Source organism: Schistocerca cancellata, chromosome 2 (assembly GCF_023864275.1).
Source record: "Schistocerca cancellata isolate TAMUIC-IGC-003103 chromosome 2, iqSchCanc2.1, whole genome shotgun sequence".
NCBI classification, from domain to species: domain Eukaryota; kingdom Metazoa; phylum Arthropoda; class Insecta; order Orthoptera; family Acrididae; genus Schistocerca; species Schistocerca cancellata.
Genome location: NC_064627.1, coordinates 189,075,024 through 189,098,441, shown reverse-complemented (window position 1 = coordinate 189,098,441; position 23,418 = coordinate 189,075,024). Strand labels below are relative to the sequence as shown.

Here is a 23,418-nt window from a genome sequence, read left to right as displayed (position 1 = left end):
ATGACAAAAATGATAACGTTTACAATAGTATCATCTCTGTTTTTAACAACTGCCCACATTATTAAATTTTCAATGCACACATTACAGAAAACTTAGCTTTTATATAAATTGCATGTAGTTTGTGGACTGATTTTAATTTGTTGTGGGATCTGAAATAAGCGAAATCTGCTGTGTGCTACATGGTTCAAACACAGAAGCTCCGAGCCACGGATTCATCCAGGTATTCCAGTATTCAACGAAGTCGTGGGCTCATCCTAAGTTTATAAAATTATTACTTAAGCAAAACTGTCCTTTTCTGAATCAGTTTACATCTGCTCACTATATAGATATAACTTTTACCAAATGATTATCCATGTAAAGAAGATACCATGATCGTTCCATACGGTAATGTTTTACTTTTCATACAATGGGCTCCCATTATACCTCAAAGTTATAACGTAAAACTGGAAACTATCTGCTCATAGCAAATTACACTCTTTTCTGTCTCTAATACATATTTTATTTTGTGAAAACGCACTTCATCTGAAATTTCACAGCTAGCAGCTGTACAGGGCTATTACAAATGATTGAAGCGATTTCATAAATTCACTGTAGCTCCATTCATTGACATATGGTCACGACACACTACAGATACGTAAAAAAACTCATAAAGTTTTGTTCGGCTGAAGCCGCACTTCAGGTTTCTGCCGCCAGAGCGCTCGAGAGCGCAGTGAGACAAAATGGCGACAGGAGCCGAGAAAGCGTATGTCGTGCTTGAAATGCACTCACATCAGTCAGTCATAACAGTGCAACGACACTTCAGGACGAAGTTCAACAAAGATCCACCAATTGCTAACTCCATTCGGTGATGGTATGCGCAGTTTAAAGCTTCTGGATGCCTCGGTAAGGGGAAATCAACGGGTCGGCCTGCAGTGAGCGAAGAAACGGTTGAACGCGTGCGGGCAAGTTTCACGCATAGTGATGTGAAAGATTCAGTGTTTAAACCTCCTCTACCAAGAAACGTGCCAGAACTGCGAGCTGGCATCAACAATGCTTTCGAACTCATTGATGGGGACATGCTGCGCCGAGTGTGGGAGGAACATGATTATCGGCTTGATGTCTGCCGAATCACTAAAGGGGCACATATCGAACATTTGTGAATGCCTAAAAAAACTTTTTGAGTTTTTGTATGTGTGTGCAAAGCATTGTGAAAATATCTCAAATAATAAAGTTATTGTAGAGCTGTGAAATCGCTTCAATCATTATTAATAACCCTGTAAGAAACTGAATCAATACATTGTAATACTCACACAAAAACGCGTATTTCACCATACCTTCCATCGAATAACTACGTTTACAGTCACAAAAAAGATCTCTTATGCCCTTGAAGTTTCGGAAATGTCACAAGGTGTACTGCAAGCCTTTCTCAAGATTCCTCGTCATCAGAATGACTACAAGTCTATGTATTTTATATTGCAAGGACGATTTGGGTGAAACAAGTTTAGTTACAGAGGTAAACAATGCATCAATGTATACATAGTAATACATGATTGAAGAACGTATGTGAAAATGCGTATATCAGTTTTCAATCTTCTTTCCAGGTATGTATTAGGTTGGTAGTCAGTTCCACAAAAAAGTGTACGCCGTTATCTGTATGAAATAAAAGATGCTGTTATAAATATAAGTTTAGATGAAAATGCACGTTATTACTAACTGCAGAATTATGTAATAGTCAAGCCCCTACCACGCCGTAGCGGAGAAGCGAGGCAACTGTCCCCCAATTGAAGCAGCTGAACGCCGCCATTTGCAGGGATGAATCCTAGTACTGGGGTTGTGATTTGAAGTATATGATACGCAACAAGAGCAAATTGAAGCACAAATTAAACACATGTTTGTTTAAAAAAGTACTGAGTATTCGAGTCTATTTTAAAAGTATACTTAAATGAATGAAGTTTCCTAATTTCCGAAATACGTCTGCATAGAGACGCGAAATTTAAGAATGTGAGGCTCTTTCCTGACAAGGTGGAGCGAGGTTACATCGAGTTATTTGCATTAGATAATTACATGAAACTTTGAAAGTAGCAGACAGTACGATTATAATTTAATTTTCCTGTCAGGTCCTGTTTGCTTTTTGCCGACTACTGTGTACATTTTGCACGCTTACTTTTGTTTAGCACAGTACTGTCTACACTCGAATTTTGGCATGATTAATTGTAATAACCCATATCACTTTAAATACGGTAGGAATTTCATTCGCACATTAGTTTTTAACACTGATAGCACTTCTAAAAGTGGTTGAGTTTGTAACATTTGATCAAATATTTGACCATTTAGGAAGTATAATCACCACGTGACAACACATGTCAAGTATCTAAGCGCAATGCCGGCCGGAGTGGCCTTGCGGTTCTAGGCGCTACAGTCTGGAGCCGAGCGACCGCTACGGTCGGAGGTTCGAATCCTGCCTCGGGCATGGATGTGTGTGATGTCCTTAGGTTAGTTAGGTTTAATTAGTTCTAAGTTCTAGGCGACTGATGACCTCAGAAGTTAAGTCGCATAGTGCTCAGAGCCATTTTTTTTTTCTAAACTCAATTATTCGACCTACCTCTGATTCATACTTAATATATTCTTGATTGCCTTGGTAACCAGGAAAAGGAACGTTCAAAATTATACACACTGACAGTATTTCCACACTATTTAAACTAGGCCTATATTGCACGATTTCCAGGACACTTTTTCAAATGAGTTGGAAATCCAAATACTGTCGGTATAGCATCGTCCTTCAGTTAACGTCTATTTACATAATTTTCCATGTAACAATTCTCTTCAGAATGAAGAGAGCACAGCAAATGATTTGCTGTCGGTTGGAAGTTCTTTCTCCGAGTAGCAACTATCCAATTCCGATTTAGAAAATCGTTTGTAAAGGGAAATCTAAGCAAAAGCAAACGCTCATGATGTATTATTTCTCCATGAAAATACTATATACAAGTAACAGAAAGTAACAAATAACCAGAAATGACTGACCTGTGAAATGTAACATTGTTTCTGTCTTCGTCTTTGCCTCCATTATACTGTTACAATTAATAGCAGCACACGAACGAACCATGTTTACGTACTGTTTCTCTGCAAATGGCGGCTTCTATCACGTTCAGTGTGGGGACGCGACAAGGAGATGGGACCTGGATAAACTGAAAGAACCAGAGTTTGTACAGAGTTTCAGGGAGAGCATAAGGCAACAATTGACAGGAACGGGGGAAAGAAATACAGTAGAAGAAGAATGGGTAGCTTTGAGGGATGAAGTAGTGAAGGCAGCAGACGATCAAGTAGGTAAAAAGACGATGGCTAGTAGAAATCCTTGGGTAACAGAAGAAATATTGAATTTAATTGATGAAAGGAGAAAATATAAAGATGCAGTAAATGAAGCAGGCAAAAAGGAATACAAACGTCTCAAAAATGAGATCGACAGGAAATGCAAAAAGGCTAAGCAGGGATGGCTAGAGGACAAATGTAAGGATGTAGAGGCTTATCTCACTAGGGGTAAGATAGATACTGCCTACAGGAAAATTAAAGAGACCTTTGGAGATAAGAGAACCACTTGTATGAACATCAAGAGTTCAGATGGAAACCCAGTTCTAAGCAAAGAAGGGAAAGCAGAAAGATGGAAGGAGTATATAGAGCGTCTATACAAGGGCGATGTACTTGAGGACAATATTATCGAAATGGAAGAGGATGTAGATGAAGATGAAATGGGAGATACGATACTGCGTGAAGAGTTTGACAGAGCACTGAAAGACCTGAGTCGAACAAGGCCCCCGGAGTAGACAACATTGCATTGGAACTACTGACGGCCTTGGGAGAGCCAGTCCTGACAAAACTCTACCATGTGGTGAGCAAGATGTATGAAACAGGTTAAATACCCTCAGACTTCAAGAAGAATATAATAACTCCAATCCCAAAGAAAGCAGGTGTTGACAGATGTGAAAATTACCGAACAATCAGTTTAATAAGCCACAGCTGCAAAATACTAACACGCATTTACAGACAAATGGAAAAACTAGTAGAAGCCGACCTCGGGGAAGATCAGTTTGGATTCCGTAGATATACTGCAACACGGGAGGCAATACTGACCTTACGACGTATCTTAGAAGAAAGATTAAGGAAAGGCAAACCTACGTTTCTAGCATTTGTGGACTTAGAGAAAGCTTTTGACAATGTTGATTGGAATACACTCTTTCAAATTCTGGAGGTGGCAGGGGTAAAATACAGGGAGCGAAAGGCTATTTACAATTTGCACAGAAACCAGATGGCAGTTATAATAGTCGAGGGACATGAAAGGGAAGCAGTGGTTGGGAAGGGAGTAAGACAGGGTTGTAGCCTCTCCCCGATGTTATTCAATCTGTATATTGAGCAAGCAGTAAAGGAAACAAAAGAAAAATTTGGAGTAGGTATTAAAATCCATGGAGAAAAAATAAAAACTTTGAGGTTCGCCGATGACATTGTAATTCTGTCAGAGACAGCAAAGGACTTGGAAGAGCAGTTGAACGGAATGGATGGTGTCTTGAAGGGAGGATATAAGATGAACATCAACAAAAGCAAAACGAGGATAATGGAATGTAGTCAAATTAAGTCGGGTGATGTTGAGGGTATTAGATTAGGAAATGAGACACTTAAAGTAGTAAAGGAGTTTTGCTATTTGGGGAGCAAAATAACTGATGATGGTCGAAGTAGAGAGGATATAAAATGTAGACTGGCAATGGCAAGGGAAGGGCTTCTGAATAAGAGAAATTTGTTAACATCGAGTATAGATTTAAGTGTCAGGAAGTCATTTCTGAAAGTATTTGTATGGAGTGTAGCCATGTATGGAAGTGAGACGTGGACGATAAATAGTTTGGACAAGAAGAGAATAGAAGCTTTTGAAATGTGGTGCTACAGAAGAATGCTGAAGATTAAATGGGTAGATCACATAACTAATGAGGAAGTATTGAATAGGATTGGGGAGAAGAGAAGTTTGTGGCACAACTTGACCAGAAGAAGGGATCGGTTGGTAGGACATGTTCTGTGGCATCAAGGGATCACCAATTTAGTATTGGAGGGCAGCGTGGAGGGTAAAAATCGTAGGGGGAGACCAAGAGATGAATACACTAAGCAGATTCAGAAGGATGTAGGTTGCAGTAGGTACTGGGAGATGAAGAAGCTTGCACAGGATAGAGTAGCATGGAGAGCTGCATCAAACCAGTCTCAGGACTGAAGACCACAACAACAACAACAACAACTCCGCAACGAATGACTTTACTTTCTACGAATTTTAGCAGTGTCTCCAAACGAAAGCTTTGCTCCCTTTCGATGATTTACAAGCAACACTGGCTCCTGACGCTTCAGATATTTTGCACTCATTTTAAACGGCAACAATCAAAACAAAACATTATCTATATACTGTGCAAAAGAGCATTGATTAGAGATACGAGATCACTACCAGAGACAGCGCTGCCGACGTTACATTTAAAATTATGGCTTACACTTTCTTGTGAACTGACTGTTGGGGTTGTTTAGGGGAAGAGACCAAATAGCGAGGTCATCGGTCTCATCGGATTAGGGAAGGATCTGGAAGGAAGTCGGCCGTGCCCTTTCAAAGGAACCATTCCGGCATTTGCCTGGAGCGATTTAGGGAAATCAGGAATACCTAAATCTGGATGGCCTGACGCGGGACTGAACCGTCGTCCTCCCGAATGCGAGTCCAGTGTGCTAACCACTGCGCCACCTCGCTCGGTGGAACTAACTGTACATAAGTTCATAACATGTTGATATTCCGGTTGCTATGGGTTTATTTATCGATTGCCTTTTTTATTTGCAGTTCATTGTTGTTATTTGATTTTACATCTTGTCATTTTGTTATTTGAAGATAGTGAGTGGAGCTGTGGAAGCTAGAAATTAGAGAAAGTGGAACATTTGCGACACATTCTTCTGTCTGAGTTTAATAAAGGGGTGAGAGCAGTGAAGGCAGCTAGAAACATTTGGGCCCTGTATGGGAGTTTTGTGTTTTAAGGAGGATCATTTTGACATAAGTGACTTACCACTTAAGATTGTGTGGACGAATTAATTCGCAATGATCCTCGTCCTTTAAGTCAAGACCTGACAAATATGACGAACTGTGATCATTCCACCATTTGTATGCAGAGGGGAAGATTCAAAAATCGGGTGTATGGCCATCACATGCTCTAAGCCAAAATCACAAAAAGCAGCGGATGGCCAGATGTTCATCTCTGCTTGCTCTTCGTCAACTGACTTGTGAGCAGCGCCGACCATTCCTATTCTGTGTCGTTACTGGTGACGAGAAATGGTGTCTTTATGCTAACGTACGGGAAAGAAAGGAATGGTTGAGCCCAAACAAAGCAGCAACTTCCCGTGCAAAGACCTGCGCGCATCCGCAAAAGACAATGTTACGCAACTGGTGGAACAGCGGCGGTGTGGTGTACAACGAATTGCTTCCCCGAGGTCTAACCATCACTGCTGACAACATATGAGACATCCTGCAGACGCAATCGAATGCTACTATACGACTACGCCCGTCAGTATTCTTCTAGTCTATCAAAAAACACTATAAAAGATCTGAGTTGGGAAGTCATTCCGCACCCACCTTATTCATCTGATCTTGCACCCTCAGATTTTCATATTTTCCGCACTCTATCGAACAACATTCAAGGAACTTCATTTCCGGGTGAAAATGCTCTCCGAACATGGCTCTACAAGTGCTTCGCCTAAAAAGCACGTTATTTCTACAGTCACGGAATCGAAAAGTTACCCCAGTGTTGGCAGACAGTTGTAAATATTGAAGGAGAATTTATTATTTGCGACTGAAGTCTCTGTTATATCTGCTGTGTTTATTAAACTTATAGAAAAACGCACCGAACTTATGGACCAACCCAATAAAAAATATACAAATTAAATAGGAAATATTACCTACGCAAGGTTGAAACCACAAATGTGTGAGATCGTAGAAGCATTGTATCAACTCAGTAGCGCCTAGAACCGCACGGCCACTCCGGCCGGCATTGTTTCAACTGGTACACACATATAAAGAGTGCCTATCACAAACTAGAGGACAAATTTACCCCATTTACGTAGTCCCAGTGAACAATGGCGTAATAATCCAGTGTCAGAGTAAACAGAACTCTCTATGCACTCTCTGACGAATTAGACCCAGCCAGCTCGACCGCCCTGGATAAGATAAAGATCACATTATGCGCAGACTACGAGTTGTGGAACTCGTTTCTTGAAATCAGCGTCGTGAAACACGTTCCGTAATTGGCTGTCTACATCGGTGTACACTTCAGTTTCGAGATTTTACGAGTAACGACTCAACGTTTTCGTCTGTGAAATTATATTTGTCGTAGTCATATTGGCAGTAGCTGAGTTCAGGTTTGTTTTTTTTTAAATGAGAGGGAAACGGAAAAAAACACCCGTGTTTTATTGCGTGACTGGATAAGGAGATGACGTCAGCTCGGGCACTGAGCCACGAGGTTTTCGTAGATCACTTCAGAAGCTGCCATCTAAAAATGACGTCAGACCAATTACGGATCTTAATAGATTTCGTGATTCTGTAAGTAAACAGGATACACTAACGCGTGAAGCATTATCATCGGAATTGAAAGTGAATAACACGTTGCGTTCGGTTTGACAAGTGGAGAGTTTTATTCGTCGTCCGTATAATACTCATATAGCGTTGTAAAGTCCACAATTAACAAGTTTGTTCGGCATATTTATGATTTCACCTGTTTCGGAAGCTTCTTACCTCTAACTTTCCGACAGCAAGCCTTTCGCTTCCTACACGTTAAGTTTTCTATTTCCACCGCTAGCTCCACAGCGCATTCTTTGAGTAGCCTCCACACTTGCTAGTGTCTTCAAGACGGTTTTCTACTGAGCGAAGAGCATCTACGGAAGTTTACAAAAGCAGAAAAGGGAGCTTTATTAATCTTGGATGTCTTATTTCTTACAGTGCATGTTTTGCTCAGTAACTCCGACATGGTCGATTCTTCGATGTTCGTATCTCGAAAAACTTTCAAGAGCAGAAGTACGTCGCACTTTCTTCTTGTAACTACACTGAAGCGCTAAAGAAACTCGTATTCAAATACAGAGATATGTAAACAGCAGAATACGGCGCTGGTGTCAGCAACGCCTGTATAAAACAGGAAGTGTCTGACGCAGTTGTTAGATCGGTTACTGCTGCTACAATGGCAGATTATCAAGATTTAAGTCAGCCTGAACGTCATGTTACAGTCGGCGCACGAGCGACGGGGCACAGCATCTCCGAGGTAGCGATGAGGTGGGGATTTTCTCGTACGACCATTTCACGAATGTACTGTGAATATCAGGAATTCGGTAAAACATCAAATCTCCAACATCGCTGTGTCCGGTAAAAGATCCTGGAAGAACGGGACCAACGACGACTGAAGAGAAAAGTTCAACGTGATGTAAGTGCAACCCTTCCGCAGATTGCTGTGGATTTCAGTGCTGGGCCATCAACAAGCGACAGCGTGCGAACCATTCAACGAAACATCATCGATACGGGCTTCCGGAGCCGAAAGCTCACTCGTGCACCCTTCGTGAGTGCACGACACAAAGCTTTACGCCTTGCCTGCGCCCGTCAACACCGACAATGGACTGTTGATGACTGGAAACATGTTGCCTGCTCGGACGAGTCTCGTTTCAAATTGTATCAAGCGGATGGACGTGTACGGGTGTGGAAACAACTTCATGAATCCATGGACCCTGCATGTCAGCAGGGGACTGTTCAATCTGGCGGAGGCTCTGTAATTGTGTGGGGCGTGTGCAGTTCGAGTGATTTGGGATCCCTGATACGTCTAGATACGACTCAGACAAGTGACACGTACGTAAGCATCCTGCCTGATCACCTTAATCCACTCATGTCCATTGTGCATTGCGACGGACTTGGGCAATTCCAGTATGACAATGCGAGACCCCACACGTCCAGAATTGCTACAGAGTGGCTCCAGGAACACTCTTCTGAGTTTAAACACTTCCGCTGGCCACCAACCTCATGAACAGTATTGAGCATATCTGGGATGCCTTGCAACGTGTTGTTCAGAAGAGTTCTCCATCCCCTCGTACTCTTACGGGTTTATGGACAGCCCTGCAGGATTCATGGTTCAGTTCCCTCCAGCACTACTTCAGACATTAGTCGAGTCGATGCCACGTCGTGCTGCGGCACTTCTGCGTGCTTGCGGGGTCCTGCACGATATTAGGCAGATGTACCAGTTTCTGTGGCTCTTCAGTGTGTTATCATCGACGTCCGAGAAGCAGTTACGCATAGTATAACTGCCCCAAAATCAACAATTTTCTCAGTTCGCTACTCCATGTCTCGCTTACCGAAACATCACCTAACGTGATTTTGTTGACATTTACCCGGTCTCATATGCGTATATGACCACCAGTAGGATGATTCGTTAGAAGGCTGCAGAAGCTTTCTCAATTCTGCTGGTGATGTCTGCAAGTATTCGTACGTCTCCGTACAGATAAAGTTGCCGAGATATGGAAATCTGTCGACATCTTGTAGTCCCTTCTGCTGCACTACAATTTTTGTAGCTATAGTTCCACTTATTCTACACAATGTTTTTGTTTTATCAGTCATCAGTAAAATCCACATCCGTAAGACTAAATTCTCGTTCAAACGTATACCTATGTTGGAGTTGTCCACAGTTTTCCTCATTATAGAACTAACATTTTTTTCTGATAATGCTACTCATCACTACATCATTGCAAATAAGCAATACTGCAAATGTAGCCAACGTAAGTTTTAATTAAGTGTTAAACCTAACTGTTTCTTATGAAAATCTTTATTTAACTACGTAGTTAGACAGCGTGTTTCACTCAGATTATAAACATCACAAATAAATTAATAGCAACACAGAATTATCTTATAACGAATGAAACAGTATCTAGCACTCTATTGTAAGACAAAATAGAAACGAAAAGAAATTTCAACGAAGTTCATAATTGTGAACATCCATGTAAAAACGTAAACTCAATAAAACGTATGTCCTTAGTGACCTGAATTCGAGTCTTCCTTAACAACGTTTTTCCGTGTTTCTTATATGTGTAAATTGGTCTATTATTTTAGCAAAACCAGTGTTTCGTGATCTCCCATTTTTTGAGAAGCTGCCTATTGGCTTCTGTCTCAGGTTCTTCGGCCGACGTTTATCTAATGATTTTACTGACGTTTCGCCAGCACGAGCGGCTGGCATTGTCAAAGCTTCACCCTCCATTGCCGGTGGTGAACTGGAGCCGAGCTCGCGGCCGCAGACTATATGTACCTGGCACGCCAACGTCCGAGGGCTTCTCTGCGGTCATTTCCGGTGCGGTTCTCCTCTTGCTACCTGCGACGGTCGTTCGCTGCAGTACGGGAAGCCAGGATCCGTTTACCTTAAGGCTTTCCTCTTTCTTGTTGAAACTGTTCGCATGTTTTTGTATTTCTACAGCTTCTCTGAACAAGCGCGTGTGATAGTGCTTCTCTACAGACAGAACTACCGTGTCGACGAATTTTATTACGTGGTCGGTCTCACTCAGTGCGTGCTCTGCCACAGCCGATTCCTCCACCTGCCCCAACCTGCAATGTCGCTTGTGTACTTTGATCCTGGTGTTGATCGATCGTCCAGTCATTCCGACATAAACTTTTCCGCATGTGCATGGTATACGGTATATTTCCGATATTGCAAGTGGGTTCCTTTTTTCCTTTGCCGAACTAAGACACTCTTTGATCTTCCTTGTCGGTTTGAAAATGGTCTTCATGCCATGTTTGCTCAATATACGACCGATTCTCTCCGTCACTGTGGGAATGTATGGCAGAACGGCCGTACCCGACATTTCTTTTTCTGATTCCTTACTTTGCCGAGTGTTTGGCTCTGTTACACTTCTAATATAATTTACGGAGTACACATTGCACCTCAGAATACTTTCCAGGTGTTTCATTTCGCGTCTGAGGTGCTGCGGTTCACATATTCGTCCTGTTCGCATTACGAGCGTATTAATCATGGCTCTTTTCTGGTTCGGGTGGTGGTTTGATAGGTTGTGCAGGTATCGGTCCGCGTGTGTCGGTTTTCTATACACGCTTTGTCCCAGGTTTTCGCCATCCCTTGTGACCAGCACATCTAGAAGTGGCAGTTTTTGTCCTTTTCTACTTCCATGGTAAATTTTATGTTGGCATGGAGACTGTTAAAATGTCTTAGGAAGTCACGGAATGGATGTGTGTGATGTCCTTAGGTTAGTTAGATTTAAGTAGTTCTAAGTTCTGGGGAACTGATGACCTCAGAAGGTATGTTCCATAATGCTCAGAGCCATTTGAACCATTTTTGAAGTCACCGAGTTGTTCTTCACCATGGCTCCATACAACGAAAGTATCATCGACGTATCTGTACCACATCTTAGGTTTGCAAGTCGCCAAGTCCAGTGCCTGTGCTTCGAATTATTCCATGAAGAAGTTGGCCACCACTAGACTAAGAGGACTACTCATGGCGACGCCTTCTAGCTGTTCGTATAATTCGCCATTCCACGTGAGTGAGACATGCATGGAAGAGCTTTCTGGTGTCTTGCGGGAAAATGGAACATATGTGCTCCAGAGCGTCACTAGTGGCACTTTCGTAAACAAAGAAACAACATCAAAGCTGACCATGTAGTCGTTTGGTGCAAGTTTCAGTTTCTTCAGCTTCTCAATGAAATGTCCTGAGTCCTTTATGTGTGTGTCGGTCTTCCCCACGTGTGGATGGAGCAGAGAGGCCAAGTGTTTTGTCAGTTTATACGTCGGTAAGCCAGGAGCGCTAACAATTGGTCTTAGTGGGGTTTAAATGTCTGTGATGGATTTGTTTCTCAGGTGACATTCAATGATCTATCCACTTTCGAGGTCACTTAGCTCTGCTGGCATACCCAAGCTACTGTTATTGCTTCTTTATTGGTAACATATTATTTTTATATATACAGGGTGGAGCCCGTCCACGCCCACACCGACGTGGTGGCCATCACAAAAGTTCTACTGTCATCTCCGTATTTTCTAGTTACTAATAGAGGACTTCACGGGATGTAGGGCTGTGATGTTATCCGTGCGTCTGGGTAGGACTGTCCACTAATACGATCGCATTGAGGAGGTAGTTAGTGGACGAAAAGAGAACGAAGGATAGCAGTTTCAAGGGCAGAGGCGGAAAAAAGTGCCAAGGGAAGAAAACCTCTGCGACAGTCTGGTAGGATAGTAAGAGCAGTAGTGGTTTTCTTGCTATCTGCGACAGATCATACAAGAGTGAGGTTGCTGTTAGTTTCGGGTATCGTGCAATGCTTTATACCGTTGTCACAGCTTAGGTTGTCATAAAGAGTGTCAGTCCTATCGAGGAGGGGTACTGTTGGACTGGGAAGCTTTGAGTCTCCTGCGACAGCTGCAACGTCTGTATCTGCAACAAGCCAAGGTTGGTCGATTGGTCATAAATCGATCGCAATGTGTAAGGGTTTCGGTTCAGTTTGCGTTTTAGTGTGCAGCACGGATTGCCTGCGTTGCAGGTTGATAGGCTGGTTTACAGCTGGCAATGCCAGTTAGCTGGCGCTGCAGGGGTTCACCAGTATTTGCTGTGTCTGTGTTGGTGCTACTCATAGGTGATTAACTGTCCCTAATTAGTAGTTTTTTTGGACGGTTATGTTTCCACCTATGGCCTCCTTTTATATCTGCTGTTCTGGTCTGACTCTTGTGACATCTAGCGGTCAATTCCGCATTACACAGAGCTGTCCGTGTACTTTTGATCAGATAGTGTGTACCCACACGTTCATCCATACACCACGAAAAACTATAAAGTGAATGGCAGAAGGCACTTCTTATTGAATCACATGTTAAATTCTTTTCTTCTTGCAGGCATAGACGGAGCGTAGGGACAGTGACTAACTGCAGGTACCTGTGCCAGCCTGAGTTTATCTGCACGATCTCTGCGGGTGGATACGTAGGTGGCTGAAGAATTTTTGTAATGGGTGGCTATAATTAAAGTGCAGCTACTCACAGAAATCCAGTGTAGACTGCAATTATTGTATGGCAGTGAAACTTCGTAGATATTCTAATGCGCTCATGCGGAACCGATTTACGGTGAGAAAATATTAGTTACAGTTTTGGCCACCAAGCGCAAATCTGGCGCTGCGAATGTAAGAAAGAGGTAGAAAAATGTTTCCATGTGTAATGGATTGAGAACGGGACGTGGACAGAAAAGGTCAAACAGTTGAGAAAGCTATTTTATTATTAACCACTGCTTACATACACTCCTGGAAATGGAAAAAAGAACACATTGACACCGGTGTGTCAGACCCACCATACTTGCTCCGGACACTGCGAGAGGGCTGTACAAGCAATGATCACACGCACGGCACAGCGGACACACCAGGAACCGCGGTGTTGGCCGTCGAATGGCGCTAGCTGCGCAGCATTTGTGCACCGCCGCCGTCAGTGTCAGCCAGTTTGCCGTGGCATACGGAGCTCCATCGCAGTCTTTAACACTGGTAGCATGCCGCGACAGCGTGGACGTGAACCGTATGTGCAGTTGACGGACTTTGAGTGAGGGCGTATAGTGAGCATGCGGGAGGCCGGGTGGACGTACCGCCGAATTGCTCAACACGTGGGGCGTGAGGTCTCCACAGTACATCGATGTTGTCGCCAGTGGTCGGCGGAAGGTGCACGTGCCCGTCGACCTGGGACCGGACCGCAGCGACGCACGGATGCACGCCAACACCGTAGGATCCTACGCAGTGCCGTAGGGGACCGCACCGCCACTTCCCAGCAAATTATGGACACTGTTGCTCCTGGGGTATCGGCGAGGACCATTCGCAACCGTCTCCATGAAGCTGAGCTACGGTCCCGCACACCGTTAGGCCGTCTTCCGCTCACGCCCCCAACATCGTGCAGCCCGCCTCCAGTGGTGTCGCGACAGGCGTGAATGGAGGGACGAATGGAGACGTGTCGTCTTCAGCGATGAGAGTCGCTTCTGCCTTGGTGCCAATGATGGTCGTATGCGTGTTTGGCGCCGTGCAGGTGAGCGCCACAATCAGGACTGCATACGACCGAGGCACACAGGGCCAACACCCGGCATCATGGTGTGGGGAGCGATCTCCTACACTGGCCGTACACCACTGGTGATCGTCGAGGGGACACTGAATAGTGCACGGTACATCCAAACCGTCATCGAACCCATCGTTCTACCATTCCTAGACCGGCAAGGGAACTTGCTGTTCCAACAGGACAAAGCACGTCCGCATGTATCCCGTGCCACCCAACGTGCTCTAGAAGGTGTAAGTCATCTACCCTGGCCAGCAAGATCTCCGGATCTGTCCCCCATTGAGCATGTTTGGGACTGGATGAAGCGTCGTCTCACGCGGTCTGCACGTCCAGCACGAACGCTGGTCCAACTGAGGCGCCAGGTGGAAATGGCATGGCAAGCCGTTCCACAGGACTACATCCAGCATCTCTACGATCGTCTCCATGGGAGACTAGCAGCCTGCATTGCTGCGAAAGGTGGATATACACTGTACTAGTGCCGACATTGTGCATGCTCTGTTGCCTGTGTCTATGTGCCTGTGGTTCTGTCAGTGTGATCATGTGATGTATCTGACCCCAGGAATGTGTCAATAAAGTTTCCCCTTCCTGGGACAATGAATTCACGGTGTTCTTATTTCAATTTCCAGGAGTGTAGTTTCTTCAATATGAGCACCGGAAACATAATCCGAGTGCTGTATAGCGCCAGATTTTCACCTGGTGGCCAAAGTTGGAACTATTTTTTCCAGCGTAATTCGGTTCCTCATTAACACATTAGCATATCTACAACGTTTAGCTGCCATACAGCCCATAATGGACCTCCATGAGTAGCTGCACATCAACTATAGCTCCTGCGCTGAAGGAAGGGTCGTTGAATCTTACAAGCACATCCTACCAAAATATTGTACGGCATCTTACTTCCAGTTAATTTTCTTCAAAATTTCTGGTACACGTGCTTGCTAACCAAACAATCCTGTGAATGTAAGCACCCCTTTGTCCTGTTGACAGTATTACCAAACTGGAGTTAGTGTGTAGCATATATTTTTAAAATATTTTTAGCTTGGAGGAAGATTTCCATTTATCTAGGGACTAACCGACGTGGGCACGAGCCCAGGAGAGGCGCTAAGGGAGATGTGCTGTTAGCAAAGGCATTCGCGACAGTCATTTGCTGCCATACCCCATTAACGCCAAATTTCATCGCACTGTCATTGTGGATCCGTTCGTCGTACGTCCCACATTGTTTTCTGCCGTTATTTCACGCAGTGTTGCTTGTCTGGTACCACTGACAACTCTCCGCAAATTACACTACTGTCAGTCGTTAAGTGATGGCTTTCCATGGCTACAGCAGATGCCTTAGATTTGGTATTCATCTTGACACTGTGGATCTCGGAATGTTGAACTCCCTAACGATTTCCGAAAAAGACTGTCCCATGCCTGTAGCTCCAACTACCATTCTACGTTCAAAACCTGTTAATTCCCGTTGTGCAGCCATAATCACGTTAGAAACCTTTTCGCGTGAATCATCTCAGTGCAAATGACAGCCCAGCCAATGCATTGCCCGTTTTATACCTTGTGCACGCGATACTACCACCATTTATATTTGTGCACGTCACTATCCCATGACTCCGGTCGCCTCAGTGTAGATTCGCGTCCTAGTGCAGACTGATATTTGGCCTGTGTGAAGGAGGTAAATGATTATCATATCTTTACCTCTGATTATTTTGATTATTTGAAAATAGCGAAAGAGTTCATTCGACTGATCAGTTTCATTAATTTTCCACTTTTCTTTCCTACTTTGACTATTCCTTTCTTTCCTTCGTTCTCTTTGCTATGCCCTGCTACTATCGCCACTCAGTTATCTTAATTATGCGGTGATTATTTTCGTCTTCTAGGAGTAAACAACGGATCGCCACGAGCCGCAGTTCTCAACAATACAAGCGTCATTAGAGCGGCCCGTACCGTTGCCCAGCATCAGTCGCTCGAGACGGTTGGCGAGCAACATGAAGGTATCAGTCCCCAGCCAGCAAAACCTGAAGAAAACCGCCCAATGCAGTAAGAGCACGGGGCAGCGATAGCAGTCATAAGGTAAGTCATCAGCAAAGATCACAGTCCTGTCAGACCGTGGCACGGAATATATTGGTATCAAATCGACAGCATAAATTCTCAGAGGCATACGTGTGGCATCAGTATGGAGTTCTTCGACGCGGCAGATACATTCAGAGTAATTTTCTTTTGCAAACTACTCTTCCGACTGTATATCAGTGCTTGTCTGAAGCAGTTTGTGTTGGAGAAACCAGAACGTTATAAATTCTGTAATTGCAGTAAAATCGGAGCATTACAAATCATAAATTCTCCTACCAAGTTTCCGTGCCAAGGACACTTCTAAAGTTGCTCATACGTAAGCTTCTCAGCAGGTCAGTAATTTCCAAGAATGAATACCTATCTAACGTGCGACTCTTTGTCGACCACACGACTCGTGGTGCGAGCTACGGATACTGTTCACAGCGGCCACTAGCACAACGACAAGAGACAAACGTTTACTAATTGTAAGTTACAGTTAATTACAAACGAAAGCATAAAATTTACTTATTTTACCTGTCAACCACTTGTTCTTCGTGCAGTGTTCCTCTTCTTACATAAGCTACCGGCAGCAATCCCTTATTTTCTTCATCAACTCGGGTACACTCTACCTATATTAGTCAGAAATACCGGAGAGTATCAGGAGAGACAGTTTTTCCATGCACCGTCAAGTTGTGGAAAATTAGGTATTGGAAGATGTAGAGTCCGCCCGTTTCTCCTGGACTCCCTCTTTTTATCGACGGTTTGACAGATTTCCACAACCGTTCTGTGTTCTTTGTGCGAACAGACGGATAGTCCGATGACAAAAATTCAGCAGAATGATTCACTAATTCGTGTCGAAACCCTTCTTTCTTTAAGGTGTTGTATGACTTAAAACCGCCTATTATCAGAATCGTGCCTTGCAATACGAAGTTTTTTATCGGAGAGACTAAAATTTTCTCCCCCTTCAATAAACTCGAACTATTAAGCACTCAGGGGGTTCTCTTTTAGTGTCACCAAAACCCAATTATGTTCAGGTTCATTTTGCAACGGTCGTCCTCCCTAGCATTTCCTAATCGCTATATGTGACACTTCTATTTCGACAGCGTTGTTTTGTCCACCAATTGGTACACTCTCGTTCGTGACAATGACGTAACAGACTTCGCGGCAAAAGCCGTAGTAGTCGCACAGGGTTTTCGTGGACAATTGTGTTTCAGGAGCTGTCGCTCGCAGCATGCAGTCTCTTATCCAAAAAGAAACTAAAATTATGTTCTTTTCGGTGAATAACTTGGAACAGTCAAACCACGTGTTCTTTCTTTTAGATGCTCTTCTGTGACACTGGGAGTGGTACAACCGCAAAGGAAAATCAGCATCCGCACCTTCTTGCGAAGTTTCACAGAGTCGAATCGATGACATTCTACAAAATTCCTGCTATCCTCTTTTGGAGGCAATCCGAAGTCCCAACAAAGTTTAAACAACTTTCTATAGTATGCAACCGAGGAACTAGATTTCGCACGTGAGATTATTGGCACTCGAGACTGCAACGCTTTCACTCATTGCTCTTCATAACCGAAAACGATAAACTATGTTCCCCTGGCTTAGCACCAAACATTTGCCATAATTCGCCCCACCAGAGTTCTGTGGTCGACACAGTCGCACGTTCAATATATATACCGTTAGGGGCTTGCGCGTTCGATAGGCAATCAATCAGTCTTGTATCAGCTTGATGTTTTCAAACAGATGTTTCCCGTCCAAATACCATAGCAACTAATATATTTCATCAGGACGTGTAACGCACTGTAGATAGTAAGCTGTTTTGTTTTTGTCAGAAACTAACTGGCCATTTAGAGCATAGGCGGCCTTAAAACCGTTGATATTAACGGAATGAAATGCAGTTTGAGTTGGTTGATTCTACTGACGTATAATTAAATAATGGTTCAGCTTTATGGTCGTAGTACGACTGCTCTTGGTGTAGTTTTAGCCATTACAGTGCATCGATACATGCTTGGCTTCTCGCCTCCCAGATATTGAATCGGTGCAGGCCGCTGGAATGTTTTGGAGTATCGCAGTGTGTTAGTTGTTGACCTCTGCAGGTTATGTTCAGTTTCCTCCTGGCCCCTCTGTTCCGTACTTGGAATGCACACACATGAGTCTTTGAAGGGTTTGGCTTTACGCAGTTATTATCATAACAGTCAGACATTTTCTTGAGACCTGTCGTTGGTTTTTTTCCGCCTCCACAAAAGTTCTCTCTTGGGCAGCAACTGCTATATCATCTGCGTAAATGGAAGATCTTATGGTAGAACTAATTGGCTGGTCATTATTATATATATTACATAACAATGAGGCTAACACACTTCCTTGGGGGATGCCATTTCTCGGTGTCCTCCGGCGGCTCTTTTAGTTTTGTAGGGTAACGAAGAAATGTCTGTTTTGAAGTAGACATCTCATAAAATGTGTTAAATGGAAGTCTTTTGTGATGGCATAGACCTTTGTTAATAATTTACTGTGACTGATCGTGTCGTCTGCGGAAGTAACACCAACAAAGGCCCGCGTTCACATCCATCTTCTATGTGTTGTGTCAGATTCAAGATCTGCCCACAACATGACCTTCCTGGTCGAAAATCCGATTGTTCCCTGACCAGTGTTTGCTCGACATGGTCTAAGATTCGATAAAGGTTCATTCGATCGAGGTGGCATACGAGTGACATCAGTCGGAAGTTTTTGGCGTCTGTTTTTGACGTCAGTGGGGTCACAACTTTGGTTTTTCTCAAGATCTTCGGTATTTGAAATTTTGAAACACAACTGTTCATCATATCTAGAATTCAGTTTTTGGTTTCGGGTCCACACATTTTTATTTGTTTTATTCTCAGTTCATCTAATGCAGTAACTTATAAATTATTTTGTAGTAGTAAGTATCACTTGCCATTTAAGGACACATGATCGACGTACAGGGTGTTTGGAAATTCCTGTTACAATCTAGGGCTTGTAGAGGGGAGTGAGTACATAATATTTTGAACAGGTGCCCATCCCTTGAAACATATGGTTTCCGTTGTTCGAGGGTTTCAGCTCAGATGTGTAACGCGTCCACGTCTGCTGAGGGAAAGAAAAATGTCTCAAAGTTGCTTGTCTTGGTATTCAATAGGGTAGATAGGATGACGTGAATTGGACCCGTTCTTGCAAGCTGTACCAATGAATGTCCGTCAGGAAATGTGGTTTCAGCATGATGGTGCACCACCTCACTTCTCGTGTGAGGTTCGGAGACGCCCCAGCAGACGATATGGTGAAAGATGGGTAGGTCGAGGTGATCCAATCGCGTGGCCGCCGCGATCGCCGGATTTAATTCTTATGAAGTACGCCTTATGGGGTCGTATGCAAAGTTTAATTTACGAGACTCCGCCGGAGAAAGAGGAATATCTGCTAGCATGAGTTCTGGCCACTGCACTAGAAATTGAAGAGACGTCAGGTGAGATGGAGAGGGTGTACCAGAACATGCTTCGTATATACAGTGTCTGTAACAAAGTTGGTGGCCGCCACATCGAACCGCTGTTGTAATGCATCAGTACTGTTCTGTACATAGAGCGTGCTCGGTTCATTTTTGTTTTGGTTAATGTAAACACATAATGTTTGAGTGTTAATACACACAAATGTGCTTAAGTGATAAATGGATGTTTCGTAATGAATCATTTCGAATTGTTATCTGATAACTGTACTGCGTTACGCCTGATTCTACTCCTCAAGCAGAAGTGGATGAATTGAACATCCGAAATGAAGACGTCGTAGAACGGAAACGGAACGTTTCCGGATATGGTTCCTATTCAAAATAGGAAAATATTCCCCTCTAAAAGTCCTAGAAGTTTGTAACGGAAATTTCCGAACACCCTGTATCACTGGCAGTCTCGCCAGCACTGTCGCCAATTGTCGGTCGCCCTCATGGACGTCACCACGCACGAGCTATTTACCAAGGAATTTAAAAGAGTATTTCGAACGCAATTATGTGGGGAAGTACTGTTATAAAAAATTCACTGCCACGTTTAGCAACAGTGGAAATCTTTTCTTAGGAACTGTAATTTATCCACTAAGGAAGTGTTAAGACCTAAATTAACCGCTACTTAGTTAAAAGTAACTAGTGAATGTGTCTTCAGTTTCGGGACAACATTGAATCAGTTTATTACTTACCTTCAAAGAATTTTCCCATTTCTCTGCTTGCTTCTTTCTGACTCATTTGCACTATTTTCCAAATTGTTATTATCACAACCGACGCCGCGTCGTAGGAACTGTGATCTCTTTTTTTATAATAAGTAAACGAACACCGTCTGAATCACTTCTTTTATTACCGAGTAGCGGTCTCAATCTGCGCTGCAGATCGTCTTCAGGTCTAGTTAGAAGAGGAAAACGAGGCAACACAATAAAAATTATAAAAGTGTGACGTACGAACTGTCATAAGAAATTGCACAATTATCAACAATTGATGTGTGTATATGTAATGAGCTGTATCCGCAGGAAAGACCACACAGGAAAATAGGAAGCGGGTCCCACAAAGCAGTTGACAGGAACACATGAGAAAAATGAGTTTTCCGATTTTCTTGCTGAAAACAATAAAAGGTGTAAAAAGTACTGTATGTAAATGAAGCGAAGCTACATGAGCTTCTGGGTTAGTTTCTCGGTATAGGTTCTCCTTTGAAAAAAAAAATTGAAAACGATTTCTTTTGCATTTGCGCGTTCTCTTCGCTACTCTATCTACACACATCAAAAAAAGTTTTGCATCACCTCGGTTCCGAGAGTTCCGGAACCTGTACAGAAAATTTGAATCGAGATTAACATAAACATCATTTCTGTCCTTTTTATTGCTCATGAAAACCACACACGGCATGTTGCACCACCATACAGAGAGACCTTCAGATGTGATGGTCGAGATTGCTGCACACACCCTTAGTTCTAATGCCCAGTAGCACGTCCTCTTGCATTGATGCATGCCTGTATTCATCGTGGAATACTATCCTCAAGTTCATCAAGGCACTGTTGGTCCAGATTGTCCCACTCCTCAAAGGCGAATCGGCGCAATCCCTCAGAGTGTTTGGAGGGTCATACCGTCCATAAATAGCCCTTTTTAATCTACCCCATGCATGGTCGATACGGTTCATGCGTGAAGAACATGCTGCCCCCCCCCCCCCCCCATCGTGCACATCTCACAAGATGTGCACGATGGGGGGGGGGGGGGAAGATTGTCGTCATGGAGACGAATGCGTCGCCAACAATATGCTGCCAACATGGTTGCACTATCGGTTGGAGGATGGCATTCACGTATCGTACAGCCGTTACGGCGCCTTCCACGACCACCAGTGGCGTACGTCGGCCCCAGATAATGCCACCCCAAAACAGCTGGGACCCTCCACCTTGCTGCACACGTTGTACAGTGTGTTTCAGGCGTTCAGCCTCACCGGGTGCCTCCAAACACGTCTCCGACGATTGTCTGGTTGAAGCGATATGCGACACTCATCGGTGAAGAGAACCTGATGCCAATCCTGAACGATCCATTCGGCATGTCGTTGGGACCATCTGTAATGCCCTGTATGGTGTCGTGGTTGCAAAGATGGACTTCGCCAAGGACGTCGGGAGTGAAGTTGCGCATCATGCAGCCTATTGCGCACAGTTTGAGTCCTAACACGACGTACTGTGGCTGCACGAAAAGCACTATTCAGAGTTCCTAAAATGGTTCAAATGGCTCTAAGCACTATGGGACTAAACATCTGAGGTCATCAGTCCCCTAGACTTAGAACTACTTAAACCTAACTAATTAAAGACATCACACACATCCATGCCCGAGGCAGGATTCGAACCTGCGACCGTAGCAGCAGCACGGTTCTGGACTGAAGCGCCTAGAACCATTCGGTCACAACGGCCGGCGGTCAGGGTTCCTCCGAGTCATAATCCGTAAGTAGCGGTCATCCACTGCAGAGTAGCCCTTTGTCGGCCTGAGCGGGGCATGTCTTCGACAGTTCCTGTCTCTCTGTCTCTCCTCCATGTCCGAACAACATCACTTTGGTTCTCTCCGAGACGCCTGGACACTTCCCTTGTTGAGAGTTCTCCCTGGTACAAAGTAACAATGCGGACGTGTTCGAACGGCGGTAATGACCTTCTAGGCATGGTTGAACTACAGACAACACGAGCCATGTACCTCCTTCCTGGTGGAATGACTGGAAATGATTGGCTGTCGGACGCCCTCCGTCCAATAGGAGCTGCTCATGCATGGTGGTTTACATCTTTGGGTGGGTTTAGTGACATCTCTGAACAATCAAAGCGACTGAGTCTGTGATACAATATCGACAGTCAACGTTTGTCTTCAGCAGTGGTGGGAACCGCGGTGATGCAAAACTTTTTTCGATGTGTGTAACATCTCTCATTCTGTTCTGAGGAAACTAATGGGCGCACAAAACTGACTTCCTTCGTATCTTATAGTTTTACATCACAGCTCGATGACGAAGTGTGATTGTTTTCGAAATTGGTCATAGTTACTGCAACTTAAAATTTGAAGTCTCTAAAGGGAAAAAGTAGTCACTGGCTTCTTTGTGTTTGGTTCATATTAGGTGATATATTGATGTGTACTAAATGTTGCTAGCATATCGAAATTGTTTTTAAAGCTGGAAGGAAATCCATATTTCACCACAGTTTGGAAAAATAGAAGTTAAAATATTTTGTTTTAGCTCGATGGCGCCATATGCAAATAGCCTTCAGCACAATTCGTGCAAGTGGGAGCATGTTTCTCAAATTAGTGATAGCAATTTATTGTTATACTTACTGCTGGAAGAAAATGATGAATAAGAAGACATTTCAGGTCAACAGTTACATAATGAAAAACTGAAACATCTTATATTTAGAATAAAGCTTCGCAAAAGTTGCGACCCTTGTCTTCATTTAAAGTAATGCCAGGTTGAAAACATGAATGAAAATTCCAACACTGATACCAATAGTGAAAATACTGGAGAGTGTCCTGTAACAGCTATTACTGTTGCAAATAAAGTTGATTAATCTCGTCAAACTCGCAGAAAACAAAAATTAAGAAGTAAAATAAAATTGCTGCAAGGAGAAATTCAACACTTAACAATACAAAATAGCTTCATTGTCATTTGAAGCTAAAAGCATTGGCAATTCACAGGTTGCACATGTGAACAGTAATGAATTTAGAAGCATATGGTTCAAATGGCTCTGAGCACTATGGGACTTAACTTCAGAGGTCATCAGTCCCCTAGAACTTAGAACTACTTAAACCTAACTAACCTAACGACATCACACACATCCATGCCCGAGGCAGGATTCGAACCTGC

At 43.6% G+C, this 23,418-nt stretch overlaps 1 protein-coding gene across 1 annotated transcript in view; it reads right to left on the bottom strand.

Annotated features, from left to right (window-relative positions):
• Positions 1–20,318, bottom strand: part of LOC126152346 (uncharacterized) — a 349,747-nt gene extending 329,429 nt beyond the window's left edge. Inside the window, exon 1 of the mRNA XM_049916001.1 lies at positions 20,273–20,318. Within this exon, the coding sequence (XP_049771958.1) occupies positions 20,273–20,318 (46 nt within the window). The remainder of the gene's footprint in view (positions 1–20,272) is intronic.
• Between the last annotated feature and the right edge of the window lie 3,100 nt (positions 20,319–23,418).